Source organism: Anabrus simplex, chromosome 4 (genome assembly GCF_040414725.1).
Source record: "Anabrus simplex isolate iqAnaSimp1 chromosome 4, ASM4041472v1, whole genome shotgun sequence".
In the NCBI taxonomy this organism is placed as follows: domain Eukaryota; kingdom Metazoa; phylum Arthropoda; class Insecta; order Orthoptera; family Tettigoniidae; genus Anabrus; species Anabrus simplex.
In genome coordinates this window covers 319,506,223-319,525,730 of record NC_090268.1, presented here as the reverse complement: position 1 = coordinate 319,525,730, position 19,508 = coordinate 319,506,223, and the positions used below count along the sequence as shown (strand labels likewise).

General features: G+C 36.3%; 1 protein-coding gene across 1 annotated transcript in view; it reads left to right on the top strand.

The window, feature by feature from the left end:
* The window catches only part of LOC136871935 (protein O-glucosyltransferase 2), a 172,703-nt gene that overhangs the window by 129,444 nt on the left and 23,751 nt on the right, over positions 1-19,508 (top strand). Inside the window, exon 6 of the mRNA XM_067145675.2 lies at positions 6,185-6,484. Within this exon, the coding sequence (XP_067001776.2) occupies positions 6,185-6,484 (300 nt within the window). The remainder of the gene's footprint in view (positions 1-6,184; positions 6,485-19,508) is intronic.

The window sequence follows — 19,508 nt, the reverse complement described above, 5'->3', positions numbered from 1 at the left end:
ATCCAATCCAGCTTCTTTAATGTCCTTCCAGATCTGATCCATCTACCTTCTTCTCGGTCTTTCAACTGGTCTCTTTCCCTTAACTTCTCTTTCCAATTCCCTTCTTGCTACCTGTTCCTTTCCCGTTCCTTTTACATGTCCGAACCATCTCAGTCTTGCTTTCTATATCTTCTGTACTAATGGTACTATATTTAGCTCTTCTCTGGTTATAATATTTTGAATTCTATCTCTTTTTGTCTTTTTAACCAATATTCTAAAAAGTTGCATTTCTACTACTTGGATCTTACTATCTTGTCTCTTATTAGTTACCAGAATTCCTAGTCCATATGTTGCAATTGGTATAAAGTACTGTTTATATAATGTTAATTTTGTTCGCTTGGGTACTTTGTCAACCCATAAAAGCTCTCTGACTTGATGATAAAATGTTGTACCTTTAATTAGTCTGTTATTAATTTCAGAGTTTATTTCATTTCTTCCATTAATAATGCTACCAAGATATGTAAACTGTTCTACATTCTCTAACCGTTCTCCATATATGTTCACTTGGCTTCTCTTTTTCTCTATTCCACAGTGCATGACTACAGTTTTCTTTTTACTAATTACCAATCCAAACTCCTTCAGATTTTCTTTCCAAATGTCAGTCTCCTTTGTACTTCCTTTTCTCTCTTTCCCCAAATCACCACATCATTTGCAAATACCAAAGCATTCACTTTATCACTACTGATACTCTGTTTTACACATTTTACGATTTTTATCCATCAATATAATAAACAATAATCATGACAGTGCACTTCCTTGCTTGAGACTTTTTTTTTTAAATCAAATGTTTCAGAGTCACCATTCCCCACTTGTACACGGCTTTTACTCTCATGATACAACATTTTTATCTTGTTAATGATTTTGGTACATTCCTTTTCAGTAAGCATTCCAATACATGTTTCCTCATAACTGTTTCATAAGCTTTTTCCAAACCCAAAAATACAAAGATGATTTCCTTGTTCCTTTCCAGATGTTTTTCCGTTATCGTTCACACTGTAAATATCAAGTCTATTGTTGATCCATTCGGTCTAAAGCCATATTGTTCTTCCTCTAACTGTTATCTGTTATATCCCTCAGTCTTTTGTCTTTGACTTTCTCCATTATTTTTAGCCCATGTGATAACCTCTATAATTTTCACATTTCTTCCTATTTCCATTTTTGAACAATGGTACAATGCTTCCTTGTTGCCAATCTTCAAGTATCTTTTCATCCTTCCATATGACATTGAGGGCTCGCTATAGCCACTGTAGTCCAATGCTTCTTGCTGCCTTAATCATATCAGCATTGAATTAGTCTTTTCTGCTTGCTTTACTTTTGGTCATTGCTTTCACTGCCCTTTCAAGTTCCAACTATGTTATCGGGTTCTCTTCTTTTTCTCCATCTGTTATTTCCATTTTCTTATCTCCTTCTTCCTCCGAGCAGTTATCCTTATTATAAAGTTTTTCAAAATACTTTACCATCACCTTCTGAAGACCCTTTTCGTCATGTACTATGGATCCATCTTCTCTCTCTAATGCCTTTATTTTTTCATGATTTATTCTTTTCGATTTTATTACTCTGTATAATAGTTTCTGATTTCCTCGACTATCTTGCTTAATTTTGTTGGTAAACTCTCCCCAACATTTCTCCTTTTCTTCCATGCTACTCCTCTTTACTTGTAGTTTCAATCTTTTGTATTCCACATGTAACCTTTCTATCTTATTCTCATCCCTCTGATACGTTTTTTGCTGTCCCTTATCCATTTCTTTCTTCTCCTTGTCCTTTTCTTTTTATTTTATTTTGTCTATCTACCACCATGTCCCTTTTCCCTTAACCTTTGCTTTTGTTTTCCCGCGTCCCTCCTTTGCTGCTTCCACAAATGTCATCTTAAATTGTCCCACTTTTCTTCTCCACTTGGTATTTCCATGTTAGGCAACTTCCTTTTTATCCAATTTCAGAATGCCATTCTTTTATCCTCCTCCTCCAATTCCCAAAGCCTGATCTTTGGTTTCTTCTTCAGTACAATTTTAGGGGTTTTTGCTTGTTTTAATTCCACAATTAATAATCTACGATCACCTTCCATACTTTCACTGGGGATTATCTTTGTATTCATGATGTATCTTACCCATTCTCGGTCTGTTATTATAAAATCGATGAGTGTTCCATACTGTCCATCCCAACTATATTGGCTGATCTTATGGCTATTCCTCTTCATAAACCATGTGTTCTTTATTATAAGGTTATTTCTGATACAGAAGTCTAACAATCTCTCTCCATCTTCATTTTTATCGCCATACCCATGCGGGTCCAGAACATTCTCATATCCCATTCTATAAGTTCCCCATTCAGATCTCGCATTATCATGATCCCATCTCCAACAATATGTGTTTCCAGTTCATTGAGGAATCATCTTTTTCTTTCACGCTACATCCTGTCTGTGGAGCATACCCCTGTACTATTTTCAAAAGTTCCTTGTTTACATGTATGTGCATTATAATTCTTTCATTTACATACTCAACTTCAGCTTTTGGTTCAACATTCCGATTCACTACAAATCCCACTCCATTTCTTTTCTCTTTACTGTTACCCATCCAGTACAAGGTGTACCCCTTTCTTAGTTTCTTCATTCCTTTCCCTTTTACTTCACTTAATCATAGGATGTTGAGTTTTCGTCTCTCTATTAGATCTATCAATTCATTTTCCATCCCATTCATTTTAAAAATTGTTATTGTTCTAAATCGGGTTTTGTTCTCTGATCTAACAGTTGCATGAACATCAGCAGTACCATCATGCTGTGCTACTGTAGTTAGAGAATTGTCAGTTCCATTTCCATTTTTCAACTTCTTTCTGAGGCTTTTATTATAGTTGAAAGCAAGTACACATTTACTCATCTGCTCTCCTGCTAAGCCTAACGCATCTGAGGATTTTCCTTCAGAGTTTATTCCCTTAGCCTTTGAAGATCCGTCTTCTACACAAAACAGTGGCTTCCTCTTCTAATTTTCCCCAGAGAAGATGGGTTGCCTCATCCACCATCTTTGCCATTCCGAAGGTCTCCTTCTCTTCCTAAGATGCTGTTACGGTCTTCACCCGAAAACCTGGGCGTGGGTTCCACGTTATACCCCGTGAGACTGGTTCCCTGCCTGAACTTAGCTCTACTTCACACCGGCCTACTGATGTGGAGGATATCCACTCCCGCAACAAGATGCGCCAGACAAGGATAGAGGAGGTGACCCTATCTCCCTTGAGCCGGGTTAATGGTTGTGTATGATGCCACAACCAAGGGCTTTTAATATTTAATATAAGGTCGTATTTTTTTCATGGTAGTTAGGTGCCTTGAATTCCATGTATTGGGTCTTTTTTAGGTTCAATGTTAATTTGTTTTTCCTGAACCATGATTCTAACCTCGACAGGACTGCATTTGCTGCACTTTCTATAGACATAGGGTCAGGAATATTAATAATTATGTTTGTATCATCAGCATACAGAACTGCAGTTTCTACTTCATTATTGTGAGGAAGATCATTCACAAGATCAAGAAAAGAACTGGCCTCAAAATACTACCCTGCAGAGTACCTAAGTCTTATGTTTTTACCTGAGAGTAATATGTTCCATTATGTCCTTTACTGTTACAATGTTTAATTTCAACAAACTGGGATTGTTTATTCAGGTGTGATCTAAACAATCGTTAACAATTCCTCTAACCCCAGTCTGATATAATTTGTGCAACAATATTTCATGATCAACAGTATCAAATACCTTTGAAAGGTCAAGAAATACAACCTGTGACAATAAAATTCGGTGTGTGAAGTCAGAACGGTCGATCCGGCAACAATGGCGACACACAACGCTGCACCTGTGTAGCAGCAGGTTTTGACCACTTGCTCCCAACGTTGTTCAGTTGAGCATCGTGTGTGCCGTGTAAGACTTGTTTGACACAGTGCGTGTTTAGTGCGTTGGTTCTGAACTGTGAACAGGAATATGAACGACCAAAAGATCAATGTACAGTTTTGTTTTAAGCTTGGGAAAACACCGAAAGAAATGCATGCGATGCTGGTATGTGTTTATGAAGATCAAGCACTGTCCTTGAAGTGTGTGTACGAGTGGTTCGCCCGTTTTTGAGGACGCTGGGAAAGTGTTTCTGACAACCCCCATAGCGGAAGTGATGAAAACATTGAGAAGGTGAGGACATTAATCACGATTGATCAGTGATTAACTGTGCGCATGATAGCGGATGAACTGCAGATTAACCGTGAATTCGTGCAACAAATCGTTACCCAGAAGTTAGGGAAGAGGAAAACGTGTTCTCATCTTGTGCCACATCACTTGACTGATGATCAGAAGCAGGCACGTTTAGAGGCTTCACAGGATTTTGTCGAAACGGTGGATACGACACCACATTTCTGAACTCTATTGTCACTGAGGATGAAACTTGGTGTTCTCAGGTACGACCCTGAAACAAAGCGGGCAAAGCATGGGATGGCGTTCTCCGGGATCCCCTCGTCGGAAAAGCGTCAGAGCCGAAAAGTCACACCTTAAACACACTTTGAAAGGAAAGAGATTTGACGATATTCCTGACATCCAACGAAACGTGACGAGGATTTTAACACCATTCCAAAGGAAGCCTTCTCGCAAAGTTTCCAGGACATGTACCGTCGACCTCAGCAGTGCATAGTTATGGGAGGGGACTATTTCAAAGGACAGTAAGGTCACTGTCGTGCATTGTTCATCTACGTTGATAGTACAGGACTATTCACCAAACTTTAATATCACAGGTTGTAGTCCTATCACAGTTTCTTCATTATCAAGAGCATTTACGACCAACTGTGTAAAATGTGATAAAGCAGACAAAGTACTTCCGCCAGCTCTGAACCCGTGTTGTACATTATTTAACAAGTTACATTTGATTTAAAATTTAGTAAGCCGATCTTTCATAGCACATTCAAATATTTTTGAAATAATAGTAAGTATTGATATTGGTCTGTAATTATGTAAATCGTGTAAGTTTCTACTTTTAAAAACTGGGATAACTTTAGCTATTTTTAAGAGATTAGGAAACTAACCACAAAAAAATGATTCATTGATGAGATAAGTTAAAGGTTGTACCAGATAAGGAGCACATTTCGTGACGAGTTTTGTGGGAATTTCATCTACACCTGTGGATGTTTTATTCTTCAAAGACTGTATGTTTTGAGAACTTCCAATTCTGTCACTGGACAGTTTTGCACAAAGGTTGGGAGTTCTGGTAATAAATCTGATTTATTTGCATTTTCAAGTTTGTATGGTAGGGATAGAAAGAAATCATTTATATAATTAGCCAAATGATGAGGATCATTCATTTGTATTCCTTATCATTTTTTATGGCAGCAACTTTATTTCCAACTGCGTGTCTGTTGGTTTCTCCCTTGATTACATTCCATATGGTTCGTGATTTATTGCACAAGTCTTTAACTTTCTTGTTATTGCGCATTATCTTAGTCGCCCTAAGAACTCTTCAATAGACTGATTTGTAGTTTTTAACATACTTGCAAAATTCCAGGTCACAACTCTGCTGTGCTAATCTACTTAATAATTTACATTTTTGACTTGAAATCCGTATACCCTTTGTGATCCATGGCTTTTTTGAAGTTTCATTAATTACTGCAAGTTTTTTTTGAAAATGTAATTCAAGTTGTGTTAAAAAGATGTTTAAAAAGGTTCTATACCTTTGGTCAGTGCTATGACTAAATGTTATTGGAGCCCAGGTCTGAAGTTGAAGACTTTCGGTGAAACTACCACATGCAGCTGCAGAGAAAAGCAAGTTAATTATGCATGCTTCATTGCTTTAGTGTTCTCTGTTCACCCCCGCAGGTTGTACAAATAACATTGAAACACACTGTATGTATGGCAGTAGTATGCTAATAATTGATTAAGCATTCAAATTTGGGAGAAATAAAAAATGTATATTTGAACCCTAGTTATCTTACAATTTTTATGACCCACCAAATAGTTACATTGGTAAATGACTATAACCCAGCTTAACCTCCGTGCTGAATTAACCAACTTACAGCATGCACATTTTATAAGTCATTTGTCAGATCTTTACAATATTTTCTGAAAATATAATTATACCATCATTTTTATGTTGGTTAGATGCTAATTTTTGATAGTTTCTCTCCTTTTTTTCTAGTATAAATATCAAGTGAACATTGATGGAACTGTAGCAGCCTACAGAGTTCCATACTTGCTGGTGGGAGATTCACTTCTGTTCAAGCAAGACTCCAAATACTATGAATTCTTCTATCATCAATTAGAACCATGGAAGCATTATATTCCATTCAAAAGTGATTTGAGTAATTTAGTAGATCTTATTAAGTGGGCTAAAGAGAATGACGATGAAGCCAGAAAAATATCATTAAATGGGCAGAAATTTGCTCGAGAAAACTTGATGCCTCATGATATCTTTTGTTATCATGCTGTACTATTCAAGGTAAGTAAATCTTACGGCATGTTCTTCATTGTGTAATTCTTTGTGATGTAAGAAATTTTCCTGAAGCTTTTATTTTCATTCATGCCAAGATTTAGTTTTATAGAGGCCAATCTCAGTAACTCAGTTGGATTTGATCTGAGCTCAGATCAGTGACACTTGAGGGTGTTTAACCTGCTCCCCGTTATGGACGATGAATTGTCGTCGAGCAGGAAATGCCCACCGCATGTCATGGACATAAATTTATTGCAGATTATTTTGATCAAACATGCATTGTATTTTACTGAATGTTTTAGTAAAAATAATTTTCTTGAAATACTAATAAAATATATTTGTATTGCCGCCTTTATTGCCGAGCTAAGCCCAGCCAGTGAGCGAGAGATCCCAAGGGGGACTGTTCATGGCTTTCTGTTTTCTAGAGGCATTTAAGGGAAAAGGGTTGACGACCAAGCAAAAAAAAAAAAAAAAAAAAAATTGAAACCACATTCTGATATTTATTCACATAAACACTCTTTAAATATATATATCCTTGCTGAATTTGAATACATTTACTTTCATGGAGTCTTGACTTCCAGTATTGGATTTACAAAAATAACATGATCTCCATCGATGCAGACAACAGTTAGGCTCTGAAATCAAATAATATCAGATGGATTAGGCCTCTACTGCCTTTAAAAAATTTTAAATGAAAATATAACCTGAGCCTCCTATAATTCACAATACTATCTACAAAAATCAGGTGGCAGCTATCTTTCCTGTTATTTCAGAAACAAAATTAAACTGAATTTTCCCTTTTATTCATTAGAACTTTAACACATGGTCACTGTTAGGTAATGATCAGTTATGTTACTTAAGGTACGTAACACTCGCTAATGAAATCAGTAGAAATCCTACTATTAAATCTGAGTCTACTTCAAAATCACAATTAATTAATTGTTATTATTATTATTAATTGTCATTAAATTGTTTGGGTAACATTTACTTCCGGTAATCACACGATCGTGTTCACAAAATTGATGTATTTCATTAGATAAACTCTCAATCTAATCATGATACACTTGTCAAATTAATTAATTCATTAATTAATTATTATTATAATTTGTTACCTCCTTAGCTCACAAGTTAATTATGTTGTTTGTAGACATTTAATTTCTATATGCACAGCATTTAAAGTTTTAGAAATCAATTAGAAATCCTTCAAAATATTAATTATAAATCCACTGAAATTTTTTATTATAACCACATGTAAATTAATTGAAGACTTATTAATAAATCGCTTGCCTTTCCTGATACGTGAACTAAACGATCTTTTATCTAAATCAGCATTAAATGAAAACTAAATTCTAATCTAGTCTTACTTGACCTTAGTCTCAACAAATTTTTCCTTAAAGTACACATCAAATAAATTATCATGGTGGCAAACCAACACTGAAATAATCTGCATCGTCGCGATGAATGCACGACCAGATTAGAGCACAATGAACAATTGGACACATGAAAATATTTCTAACTACATCACACACAAATCTCATTTGCGCATTTTACGTATTTTATGTACAATATTTGCAAACAAATCCTTACTTAATTAATTCAATTATTTTTAACATGGTCGCGTCAATAAGATTCAGTAGATGAACTCATCTCCGGTAACATTATCAACTTAATTAGTGACTAGTGATTGAATTAGAGTTATCACTTTAATTGGAACAATCTTTCCAAAAATGACTACAATCCATCTAAATTTCAGAAATTTACTCGAAGATTCCATTACAATTCAATAATCATCACCATCACATGGGTTAATAAGTCGCAAGTATAGTGTTCATGAGCCTTAATCACTTTATTATTATTCCCTACACTCATGAAATGCATTCAACACGTGCTCCACATTTATTACAATTTACTGTGTTCCAAAGACACAAGCAACAAATTATTCAAATAATATCCCGCAGGATCACCAATATTCCAGGCGCAATTATGAACAGAGCACATCAAATATGATAAGTCTATACGAGAATATAAATCATTTTATAGCTCACGACCATTAAATTGTATTTTTAACCTGGTCTTCTACTTGAATTATTATTATTATTATTATTATTATTATTGGTGATTATTAGGTCTATCAGTCCTCTTGAAAATGTCATAAAATTAGCTGACACAATCCTAAAGAATTGCAAGTGAACTTAGATGACACTCAATTCGACACTACTTCTCAAAATTAGGTACAACTCCATTTCGCAATATTTCAAATATCACATCTAAATCAGATTAAGTTTATCGCGTGGTCAATGATTTTGACATGTATAATTCCTACACTTGAGAATTCATTCAAAAGAACAACTACAGCAACTAATCTAATAGATCTCAAAATTCCAGTCACACGTGTAACTCGACTACCTTGCCACCTTGAGAATGAAAATGGAAATAACTCAAACTACTGCAAAAACTAATAGAACTATGATCTAGGGAAGAAAGATCATCTAGTTTTACATAGATGAGAAAGATATTAGACAATTAAAAATGGTACTCAAATGTTAGCTGGTGTTCGATTCCTTGTTGAGGTGTCCATCATTCCGGCATTTCCTGTTCGTCACCTTCTCCAGCCAGAAACGCCTTACATGTTTAGCAGGTCATGGAGATGCAGCAGTAGATGTCTCACGATGAAATTACGGTGTTTCTTGAAGCAGCAGAATTCATCTTGAGGTTGACGTCAATCCATCGAGCTGAGTCTTCGCCACGTGCGAGTAGTGTTGAGCTGCAACTAATACAATAATCATTAAAATATGCACACACCAGTCGGAATGTTCAATATTCGCGTGGAGAAATGAACTTAACTTGGATCCACTAAATTTGAAGTATAGTCTCTTGCCCTAAGTGTCAGCCATCTTGTCCGATTCAACATAATTGCCATAGACACCACGATCCATATAGGAACTCCACACTACATATCTGGTATTACCTAGACCACAGAATCTGTTATGATATATGGATAGACCGTACAGCTAGTGTCTCAATGCCGAATATTGGGGGGCGGGAAATAACCTGACCACCCTAAAAGGTCAGCCTTTAGGGAGGGATATGGTCCCTCAGTGGAGGAAATGCCACTGGAATCCATAATGATGGAGGGCAGCAGCTTCGCCATTAGTGCACGTTGGCGTTAGCCAAGGTATCGGCTGATACAGTGATGTGACACACATTTGGGAGCATAACCATAGTAGTGTGAGCGGTCTCAAAACTGTGCGAGGAAGGCAACGGGAAACCACCTCGTATTTAATCTCCAGGAAGATCTTTAGCATGACTGGAAAACGTGAAACCAAGGCCCACAGTCCCCGGCAGCCCTTCAGTGGGCAGGGGGTGCTAAGAATCTCTGGGCCAGTCATGAGAAGGATAGCAACGTGGAATGTTCGCAGCTTGTTTCAAAGTGGAAAGACTCATAATGCCATCAGAAAGATGGCGAAACTCAAGATGGACGTTCTTGGCATTAGTGAAAAGCGTTGGCCTATCACGAAAGAGTATGGTCAGTGGTTATCAAGTATACTATTCTGGTAATGACGATCCTCGCCATCTTAATGGCATGGGTTTCATTGTACATCGAGATATCAGTAATTCTGTGAAAAATTTTATACCAGTATCAGTTAGGGTATGTTTATTACAGCTTAATGCACGACCAATTTTAGTGAATATCATCCAAGTATATGCTCCAACATGTGATGCGTCTGACATTAATGTTGAAGATTTTTACACGAAAATTGAAGCAGCCCTGTCATACACCAAACCATCTGAGATAAACATTGTGATGGGCGATTTCAATGCTAATGTCGGCCATAGTCGACAGGCTGATGTAGTCAGTGACTACCAGCAAGCAATACTTGAGGTGATCAACTGGTCTAGATATGCCAGGAGGAGGGCCTTATTATAGCAAACACGTATTTGCAGCTACCTCCACGTCGCCTCTATACGTGGACCTCTAATGCTGACAGCAGTATTAGGAACCAGATTGATTACATCACAATTAACAAGTGGTTCAGAAATTCTATCAAATGTGTGAAAACATACCCTGGTGCTGATATCAACTCAGACCATAGCCTACTGTTTGCTTCCATGAATCTCAGGCTGAAGAAATGCCATTTAAAGGGGAGTTTTAGTCGGATTGAGATTCAGAAGCTTCAAGATCAAGCACTGAAGGATGAAGTTCAGTCAGCCCTACGTGTAAAACTTGCGGAAGTTCAAAACAGCGTTAATATAAATGATGTTGAAGGTACTTGGAATCACATCAAATGTGCAATTAATGACGTAAATCAAGTAAAATTAATGGATGCTGGAAGAAGGAAAAACAAGCCGTGGATGACAGAAGAAATCCTGAAGCTGATGGACCAGCGAAGGTCTTTTAAAAACAAAGATCCTGTAAAGCACAAAAGTTTGCAGAATTTAATATGACAAAGAATAAGGGATGCAAAGGAACAACTACTCTCTAAGGAATGCAACGAAATAGAATTAATGAATTCAAAACATGATTTTTTCAACATGTACAAGAAAGTGAAACAAGTAACTGGTGCATATAACAAGAAGGGTAGTGGAGTCCTCCTTAATAAGAATGGTGACATCTTAGCGAGCACAGAAGAGAAACTGAAGGAATGGATGGAATATAAAATCTGTTCTTGGATCACAGAAATGTGGATCATGGTGCTTGGGCAGACGATGGTGTGGATATCACACGTGCAGAAGTAGAATATGCCATAAGAACAGCGAAGAATGGTAAGGCTCCAGGCCCTGATGAGATGTATGCTGAGATACTGAAACTGCTTGAGAAAGAAAAATCCCTTTCATTATTAGTTGACCTATTCAATAGTATTCACCGCAGTGGAACCATTCCTCGAGACTGGCTCAAATCGACTTTTGTAATATTGCCTAAGACAACCAATGCAAAATTCTGCAGTGAATTTAGAACAATTAGTTTGATGAGCCACGTTCTGAAAGTATTTCTAAAAGTCTTGCATTGCTGGATACTATCCTCATTTTTCCGTATTGAAAGTCAGTTAAAGGAGAACAATAAAACTTTGATTTCCACCTATTCAATACTTTAAAAGCAATTATAAAATTAGGATCTCATCCTTGTTTTATTGCTAAATTATTCAAAACCTAGGACATGTTTCGTTCAATTTTTGAACATCTTCAGCTATACACATTTTTAACAAGGTTAAAACATTATTCTATAACTTTCACTTATTGTTTCCTGCTAACTGACTTAATCATAATAACTATTAAAATTCTTTTGAATATAAAACATTATATAATACGTCGTCTTATTAAAACAATATAACGTTTAAATACCTGGGGAGTGAATTAATGGAGAATGCTCGACTGGATGCTGAGATTAGTAAAAGGATTCAAGCTGGAAGTTGTTTCTACCATAGTGTAAGAAATATGTTATGGGACAAAGATGTGCCAATGGAAGCAAAGGATACTATGTACAAGATGTATTACGTACCCATAACAACTTACGGAGCAGAAACTTGGACAGTGACAAAGAAGGATGAGTGTCGAATACAGGCAGCCGAAATGAAATTCTTGAGGAGTATGATACAGAAGAGTAGACAAGACAAAATAAGGAATGATAAAATCCGGGAAGAAATTGGAGTGGAAAAAATGAATGATAGAATAGAGAAGCGCCGACTAAGATGGTTTGGGCACATAAAGCGAATGAGAGACTAAAGAATGCCAAAAAGGGTGATGGAAATGCAAATCCAAGGAAGGAGAGGCCGTGGATGACCACAATTGAGATGGAAGGATACCATCCAACGCAGCATTATAGAAAGAAACCTGGACTGGGACACAGTGTTGGAGGAGGAGTGGTGGAAAGACCGAAGAAAGTGGAGAGGAACCATATTTGCCCCAACCCGGCTACAGTTGGATACAGGGAAATGATGATGATGATGATGATGATGATGATGAACTATTTGTAGTGTTGGAAAATTTAAAATCTTGTTCTAATATTTGAAATACAATGTCACAAGTTAGTCATGTATAAATACATTTACAATCTGTTAAAGTTGTTGAAGATCTTAAAATTATTTGTTAGAGTACACATATTAAAATCTTTATGTTACTATTGGCGTGAGCTTTACCACACGTTGTACCTTATGGATATAAAATCTTAGTGCACTCTCAAAACAGCTGAGTTTAAGCGTGACTAACATTCTTTTTGTCCGTAAATTAACAAAATGAAGCACACTGTTGATTATAGGTTGTAAATTTGTCGTACTTTAAATATTTAACTTCCAATTTTTCAAATTCACGACTTGCTTGTAGACTTTAACAGTGTAGAGCAATTCTACAAACGTTAGCAAGAACTCAGTCAAATGGTGACAGTCAAGTTTTGATGATAAGCAAGTGGTAACTTCATCGAGTTTTACGAAAGTAAGTTTGTTGACATCTCTGTAACAGAAAAATATTTTTGTTAAAATATGTTAGATGGTTTAAAAGTTTGAAGAAGCTAATGTTGAAGGATCAGCACTTACCCTTTCTACTTCTGCCTGCATTTACATTAGTGCACTCAGCTGTTTGACGACTACTTGCGCTCCTCGTGTTGTATGTGTGTCTCCGTATCTGCGGGGCATTGGGAGGGAAGGTAACAGAGGGCGGCGTTCTAGCGAATGACGTGATTGTTGGAGGGGAATGTTCAGAATTTGTGTGGAGGGGTGTTTGTATATTCGTAGATTGACTATTATTATTATTCAGGATAAAATTGTTTGTCAGTTTTGTGCTATTGAGTTTGAATGTTTGTATTAACTTCGGAATTTGTTCTATTAATGGGTTTTTGATTTCTATTTCGTTGTTCAGGTTTTTATCTCTATTGAAGTATTTGTCTAGGTAGATATATATGTTCTCTAGCTCATTCATTAATTTTCCTTTATTGACCTTTCTGATTATTTTTAAATCTTTTTCTATTGTGGTAAAATGGTGTCCTTTTTCTTGCATATGATTATTCATCACAGAAAATTTGTTATGTTTAGCTGCATTTACATGTTCCAAATATCTAGTTATAAAACTTCTGCCAGTTTGGCCAACGTAAGAAAAACCATTGGTATTTGTTGTTGCATGAATTTACACTATTGTGGTTGAAAAATATATTTCTATTTGTATTTTGTGTTCTAAATGCAATATTGATTTATCGTTTTTTGATCGGATTCGTGATTTGATATACTGCTGGGTTGGTGAATGTAAATGTTGCGAATTTTGGTTTTTCAGTTTTGATCGGAATAAGGTTAGTGGCTAGTTTCGATTTCACTCTATTAATGATTTTGTTGACCACATCTATATTATAACTGTTGACTGAAGCTAAGTCTTTTGTAAATTGAAATTCTTTCTTTAAACTATTTTCAGAAAGTGGCATTTTGAAGGCTTGTTTCTGTGATTTTGGGTGTAGGGAATTTTTTTTAATAGCTATTGGGATGTAAGATGGCTTTCTGTAAATCTGAAAGTTAAATTTATTTTCTGTTCGTGTTACTGTAATATCTAAAAAGTTTAATGAATGATTATTTTCTTCCTCCTTATTGAATTTTACTCTTTGGTCTAGATTATTTAAAAAGTTTAATATATTATCACTGTCATTAAGTTTGCTATCTATTATAATAAAGGTATCGTCTATGTATCTCAACCACAAACATAGTCCTTTTATGTTTGTTTTTATTTTGCTGTGCTCTAGATGATCCATGTAAATATTTGCTAAAATTCCTGACATGGGGTCACCCATCCCCAAACACATCTGTTTGTAAATTTTATCGTTAAATTTGAAATAGTTGTTGTTTAAAACAAAATTTAATAGATTTATAAACTCTTCTATTTCGTACGTACTTAACTTGCCCTGTTTAGTTAGATTAGATTTGATGATTTCAACAGTTTCTTTAATAGGTATGCTTGGATACATATTGGTTATATCATAGGAACATATCCTGTGATGTGGTTGTAAGCTGAAACTATTTAATTTTTCGCAAAATTCAATTGAATTGTTTATTATTGAACCGCTGTTAAATTTGTAATGTTTCTTTAAAAATTGGTGTTAAAATGTTGAGATTTTATAAGTAGGACTCCCTCTACTATTGATTATAGGTCTAACAGGCATATTTGCTTTGTGGATTTTAGGTAGAGCTTTAGCTGTTGGTAATTTGGTATTCATATTAATCATTTTTTGATACTCTTGTTCGTTAGAAAAGTAGAATTTTAAAGTACATTCTTTAGATTCTTCTGAATTTTATTTATAGGGTCTTTGTTAGTTATTACATAATTATTATTTTAAAAAAATGCTTCTGTTTTGCTAATGTAATCGTGTTTGTTTAAAAGAACTGTAGTTTCACCTTTGTCTGCTTTAGTTACTATAACATTGTTATTTTTAATTTTGGTTCTTAAACTATTTATTTGTTTAGATTGAGTAGAATCTGAGTTGTTAATTAATTCTTCAACTAAGGTAGGAAATTTCTTTTTGATATCATATCTAGTATCATTTTGTGAATCTACTGGTACTTGTCTTACATTCGACTCTGCTTCTGCTATTGTAGTTATTAAGTCGTCTATTATGTTTGGATTAGGCCAGTTGAATTTTGATCCTTTATTGAGTAAACCTATTTCGTTCTCAGTGAAAGTAGTATTAGACAAATTTATCATAGTGGGTACATCTTTTAAAGCTGGAGTGGATTTATTTATTCTTGTCGGCTGATCCCTCAAATTTAATTTACTCTCTTTCAAATGGAAAAGTATGTTTTCTAAAGTCTTTTGTTTCTTTTCTAGTATGTCAACAAGCTTTACACTAGCATACAGTTGGATTGAACCCCATTCTAAAGGGGATAACTGCTGAGAAATTTCTAAATGAGCGCGGTATAGTTGTAGGTTCAAAAACAACTTTTTTCTATAATGCATTTTGATTTCATTCTTCAGCCATATTTCATTCACCTTGTTTTGTGAGTATACTAAGTTTTGTGTTGATAAATTACGTCTTTGTGCAGGCTTTAAAAATTTTGGTATAAGTTTGTCTTTTAAACATTTCTTCAAAAACCATATATTTTTCGAGATCTTACCTATTTTAACCTTGAGATTTATGAATCTGTTCTTAATGTTTAACTTAGCCTGGTTGGCCATTACATTGCAGGATACTATCCTCATTTTTCCGTATTGAAAGTCAGTTAAAGGAGAACAATAAAACTTTGATTTCCACCTATTGAATACTTTAAAAGCAATTATAAAATTAGGATCTCATCCTTATTTTATTGCTAAATTATTAAAAACATAGGACATGTTTAGTTCAATTTTTGGAAATCAAAGTTTTATTGTTCTCCTTTAACTCTCTTGGTGCCAGGCGGTAGTGCGAGCATCCGCCCTTTAAATTGCCAGAGCCGATCCGGTCGGCCGTTAACAATCCAGTCGGAAGTTGCCAGAGCCGATTACATCGGCCGGCTTAAAATTCTTTGATATACGTAATTTTGAGGCAACCTATAGTGAAGTGCATACTTTTGTTACAACCTGTAGTAAAGGGGCTACACGTTATTGTGTGCCTGGCCTTGCTTTGGCAGTTCTAAGAGGGTGTTATACCTTTCACAAGAGTCGTTTCCTGTGTTTACAAATACCGCTAACCGGTCAGTAAGAGATTGCTCCTTGCAGTGAGTAGATTTGTGATAGGAAAATGGCATGTTATTCACGTGATAATTTTTCAGCAGGTATTGGTGACAATAAATTAATGTAGTATTTAGAACAGTGCGAATTTAACGCTGATGATTTATCGGATAGCGATAGGAAATTTAGTTCAGAGAGTAGCGACGAAATTATACCGGACACGTCCGCGGAATCACCGCAGCTAAAGAAGAGACGTTTAATTGTATCTAACAGCACTAAAGTTACTCTGAATATGGAGGTAGATGAATCTAGTGATAACGAATATGATGATGATGATGATGTCTCTGGAGAACATTTTGTGGAAATTTGTCCCAATGAACCCAACAACATTCCTCAACCTCCTATCTCCTTCAAGGAAGTTCTTGGACCTAAACATGCCCTACCGTCTGATTCTCCGCCCATATCACACTTCAATTTACTTTTCACTTACTCTCTGCTAAACCTTATAGTCACATATAGTCCTCTACCATTACCTAAACGCCAGTCTCCGCGGGCCAAGTGTAGCGTGCCTGCCTCTCACCCGGAGGTCATGGGTTCGATTCCCACCCAGGTCAAGAATTTTCGCCTGGTCCTGAGGGTTGGTTCGAGGTTCACTCAATCGAAGTGACCCTAAGTGATTGCAATTGAGGAGATATCTGAGGGTGAGAGGACCCCGGTCTGGAAAACCAAGAATAATTACTAAGAGGATCTGTCTCACTGACCATGATTCACCTCGTAAAGTGCAGGTACCGAACTGAGCAGCAGTCACTTAGTAGGTCAAAGCAAATCAAGGCTTTAGTGCCATATATTTCTTAATTTCGTAAATTCTGTTGTATTCTAAAATTATTTTTCTAATATATACTACAACCGAAAACGAGAAACTATTTTTTTCTGAAAACAAAAACTATAATATCAACTACTATTTTTTACTTATTTAATAATTCAGAATTATTTTAATACTGTGTTGTCCACACGTAGAAAATTTCTTGTCAGTATTTGCCAAACATCGACACATACACGCGAATTTTATCGGTGAGTAAAATTGTCTTGTTTTTATTAGTGACATATGTTTGAATTTTTATTTTTTACGTTTTTATTTTTCTTGTTCAAATGAGTTATTCTATAGAATTGTATTTAGAAATACATTATACATAATTACGTATATTCTTTTGTATCGTAAATTATTTTTTCAAAGTAGATATTGAGAGAGAAAGTGCGAAAATATTTTTCTCTTCCTAAAAATAAACGTTTTCGACAACTATAAATCAATAATAAAACGTTTTTGACTCTTTATATCACTCCAAACCAGTTTCTTATTCTACGCAGTCGATATGTAGAAAATTTCATGCCGGTATTTGCTATACACCGGTAGATATACGCGAATTTTTAAATACATGTATTTCCACTGAAAACGGCCTGGCACTTTACAGTAGTAGAGTGGAGGCAGAGCTCTGGCCTCTTCCAGCTGATGGGGAGCGGCCGAGTAGATCGGTTCTTGGCTCCAAGAGGGTTAAAAGTCTTGCATGCGAGAAATTATCATAAATGTGAGGAGAATATCGGAACCCCGCAGTTTGGCTTCAGACATGGTTTTTATACTAGAGAGGCATTATTCAGTCTGCAGGTATTAGTCCAACGGTGCCGAGATGTCAATGTTGACGTTTTTGCTTGTTTCATCGATTACGAAAAGGCCAATATAAATGGTCCGTTATTGGACACCTACCAAGATGCTGGCTAGTTCATACCGTGGAGGCCACTGCATAGGCTAATTGTAGCCACCGGCAGTGTCAATGCACGATGAGAGACTTTGTCTCATTATCAAAAATTGATGCCTGTTTGGCCATCAGATGATATAGATGTTCATTCCCAAATGGGAATCTGAAATATTTGATGAGCCCAGCCTAGCACACGGGGGCGAAACGCTGGCAACCAGGAATGAGTTAGCTTGAAAATTTATAATGTCTAATAACGGACCATTTTTATTGGTATTATAAATTTACTCATTCGGAACAAATGTTTCAGATTCCCTTTGGGAATCAACATCTATATCATACGAAAAGGCCTTCGATACAGTCCGCCATGATGAACTTATGAACATTCTTCGAGAATTAGGACTTGATGGACGGGACATTCGTATTATTGGTAATCTCTACTGGAACCAGTGTGCTGGCATAAGAGTTGATGGTCGTGTCTCGGAAGAAGTCTCAATTATGAAAGGAGTTCGCCAAGGCTGTATTCTTTCCCCCATGCTTTTCAACATCTATTCAGAAACGATTTTTGGAGATGCTCTTTATGGAAAGACTCAAGGAATTGTGGTTAATGGTTTCATCATAAATAACATCAGGTACACCGAAGACACTGTGCTACTTGCAACCAATCTCCAGGATCTACAGGAACTACTTCATGCTGTCACTGAAGCCAGCAGTGCAATGAGCTTGAAGCCTAATGTAAAGAAGACCAAGTGGATGGTTATTAGTAGGAAAGAAGATGGCATTCAAGGTAATCTCACAACAGCAAAGGAACAGATCGCGAGAGTGGCAACATTTAAATACCTGGGATGTCACATCAATGATGACTGGGACCTTACTCACGAGATCCGATGCAGAATTGAGCAGGCCAGAACTTCCTTTCAGAGACTCAGAAAACTTTTGACAAGCCGCGACCTTTCCATTTCACTACGGACACGCCTACTCCGGTGCTACGTTTTCAGCATTCTGTTATACGGCATTGAGGCATGGACACTAACTGAGAACATGTGCAAGAAGTTGCAAGCATTTCAAATGTGGACGTACTGAAGGATGCTGAAAGATACCTTGGACAGCTAAAATGACCAATATAGACGTCTTGCACCGTATAAACAAAGAACCAGAAATTCTCACTACCATCAAGAGAAGGAAGCTAGAATACTTTGGTCATATGATGCGGAACTGTAAATACCACCTTCTGCAAGTAATACTCCAAGGGAAAATTAATGGAAAATGTGGTCCGGGGAGAAATAGGACATCATGGCTCGGCAACTTGAGCCAGTGGTTTGAGGTGACAAAGTTTACTCTGTTCAGAATAGCTATGAACAAACAACAGATCATGCTACTGATCGCCAACGTTCTGCGAGGATATGGCACATGAAGAAGAAGAAGACTTCGTAAAGTTCTATCACAAATAACTGCAGTCACAGTTAGCCGAGTAGATTTTCATCTACAAGACTGAATTAATTCCCACGTGGTCCCGATGAACAGCAAGTACGTAGTCAACAGCGCAGCACGGAATAAGCAGCAAGAAGAGGAAGATTTAATGCAAGCACAAATTTTTATAGCTTTAGCTCCGGGGCATGTCGCTTTTAAAGGTGATTATTGGTTCACAGTGTCTCTTGTAATTGGCTCTGACT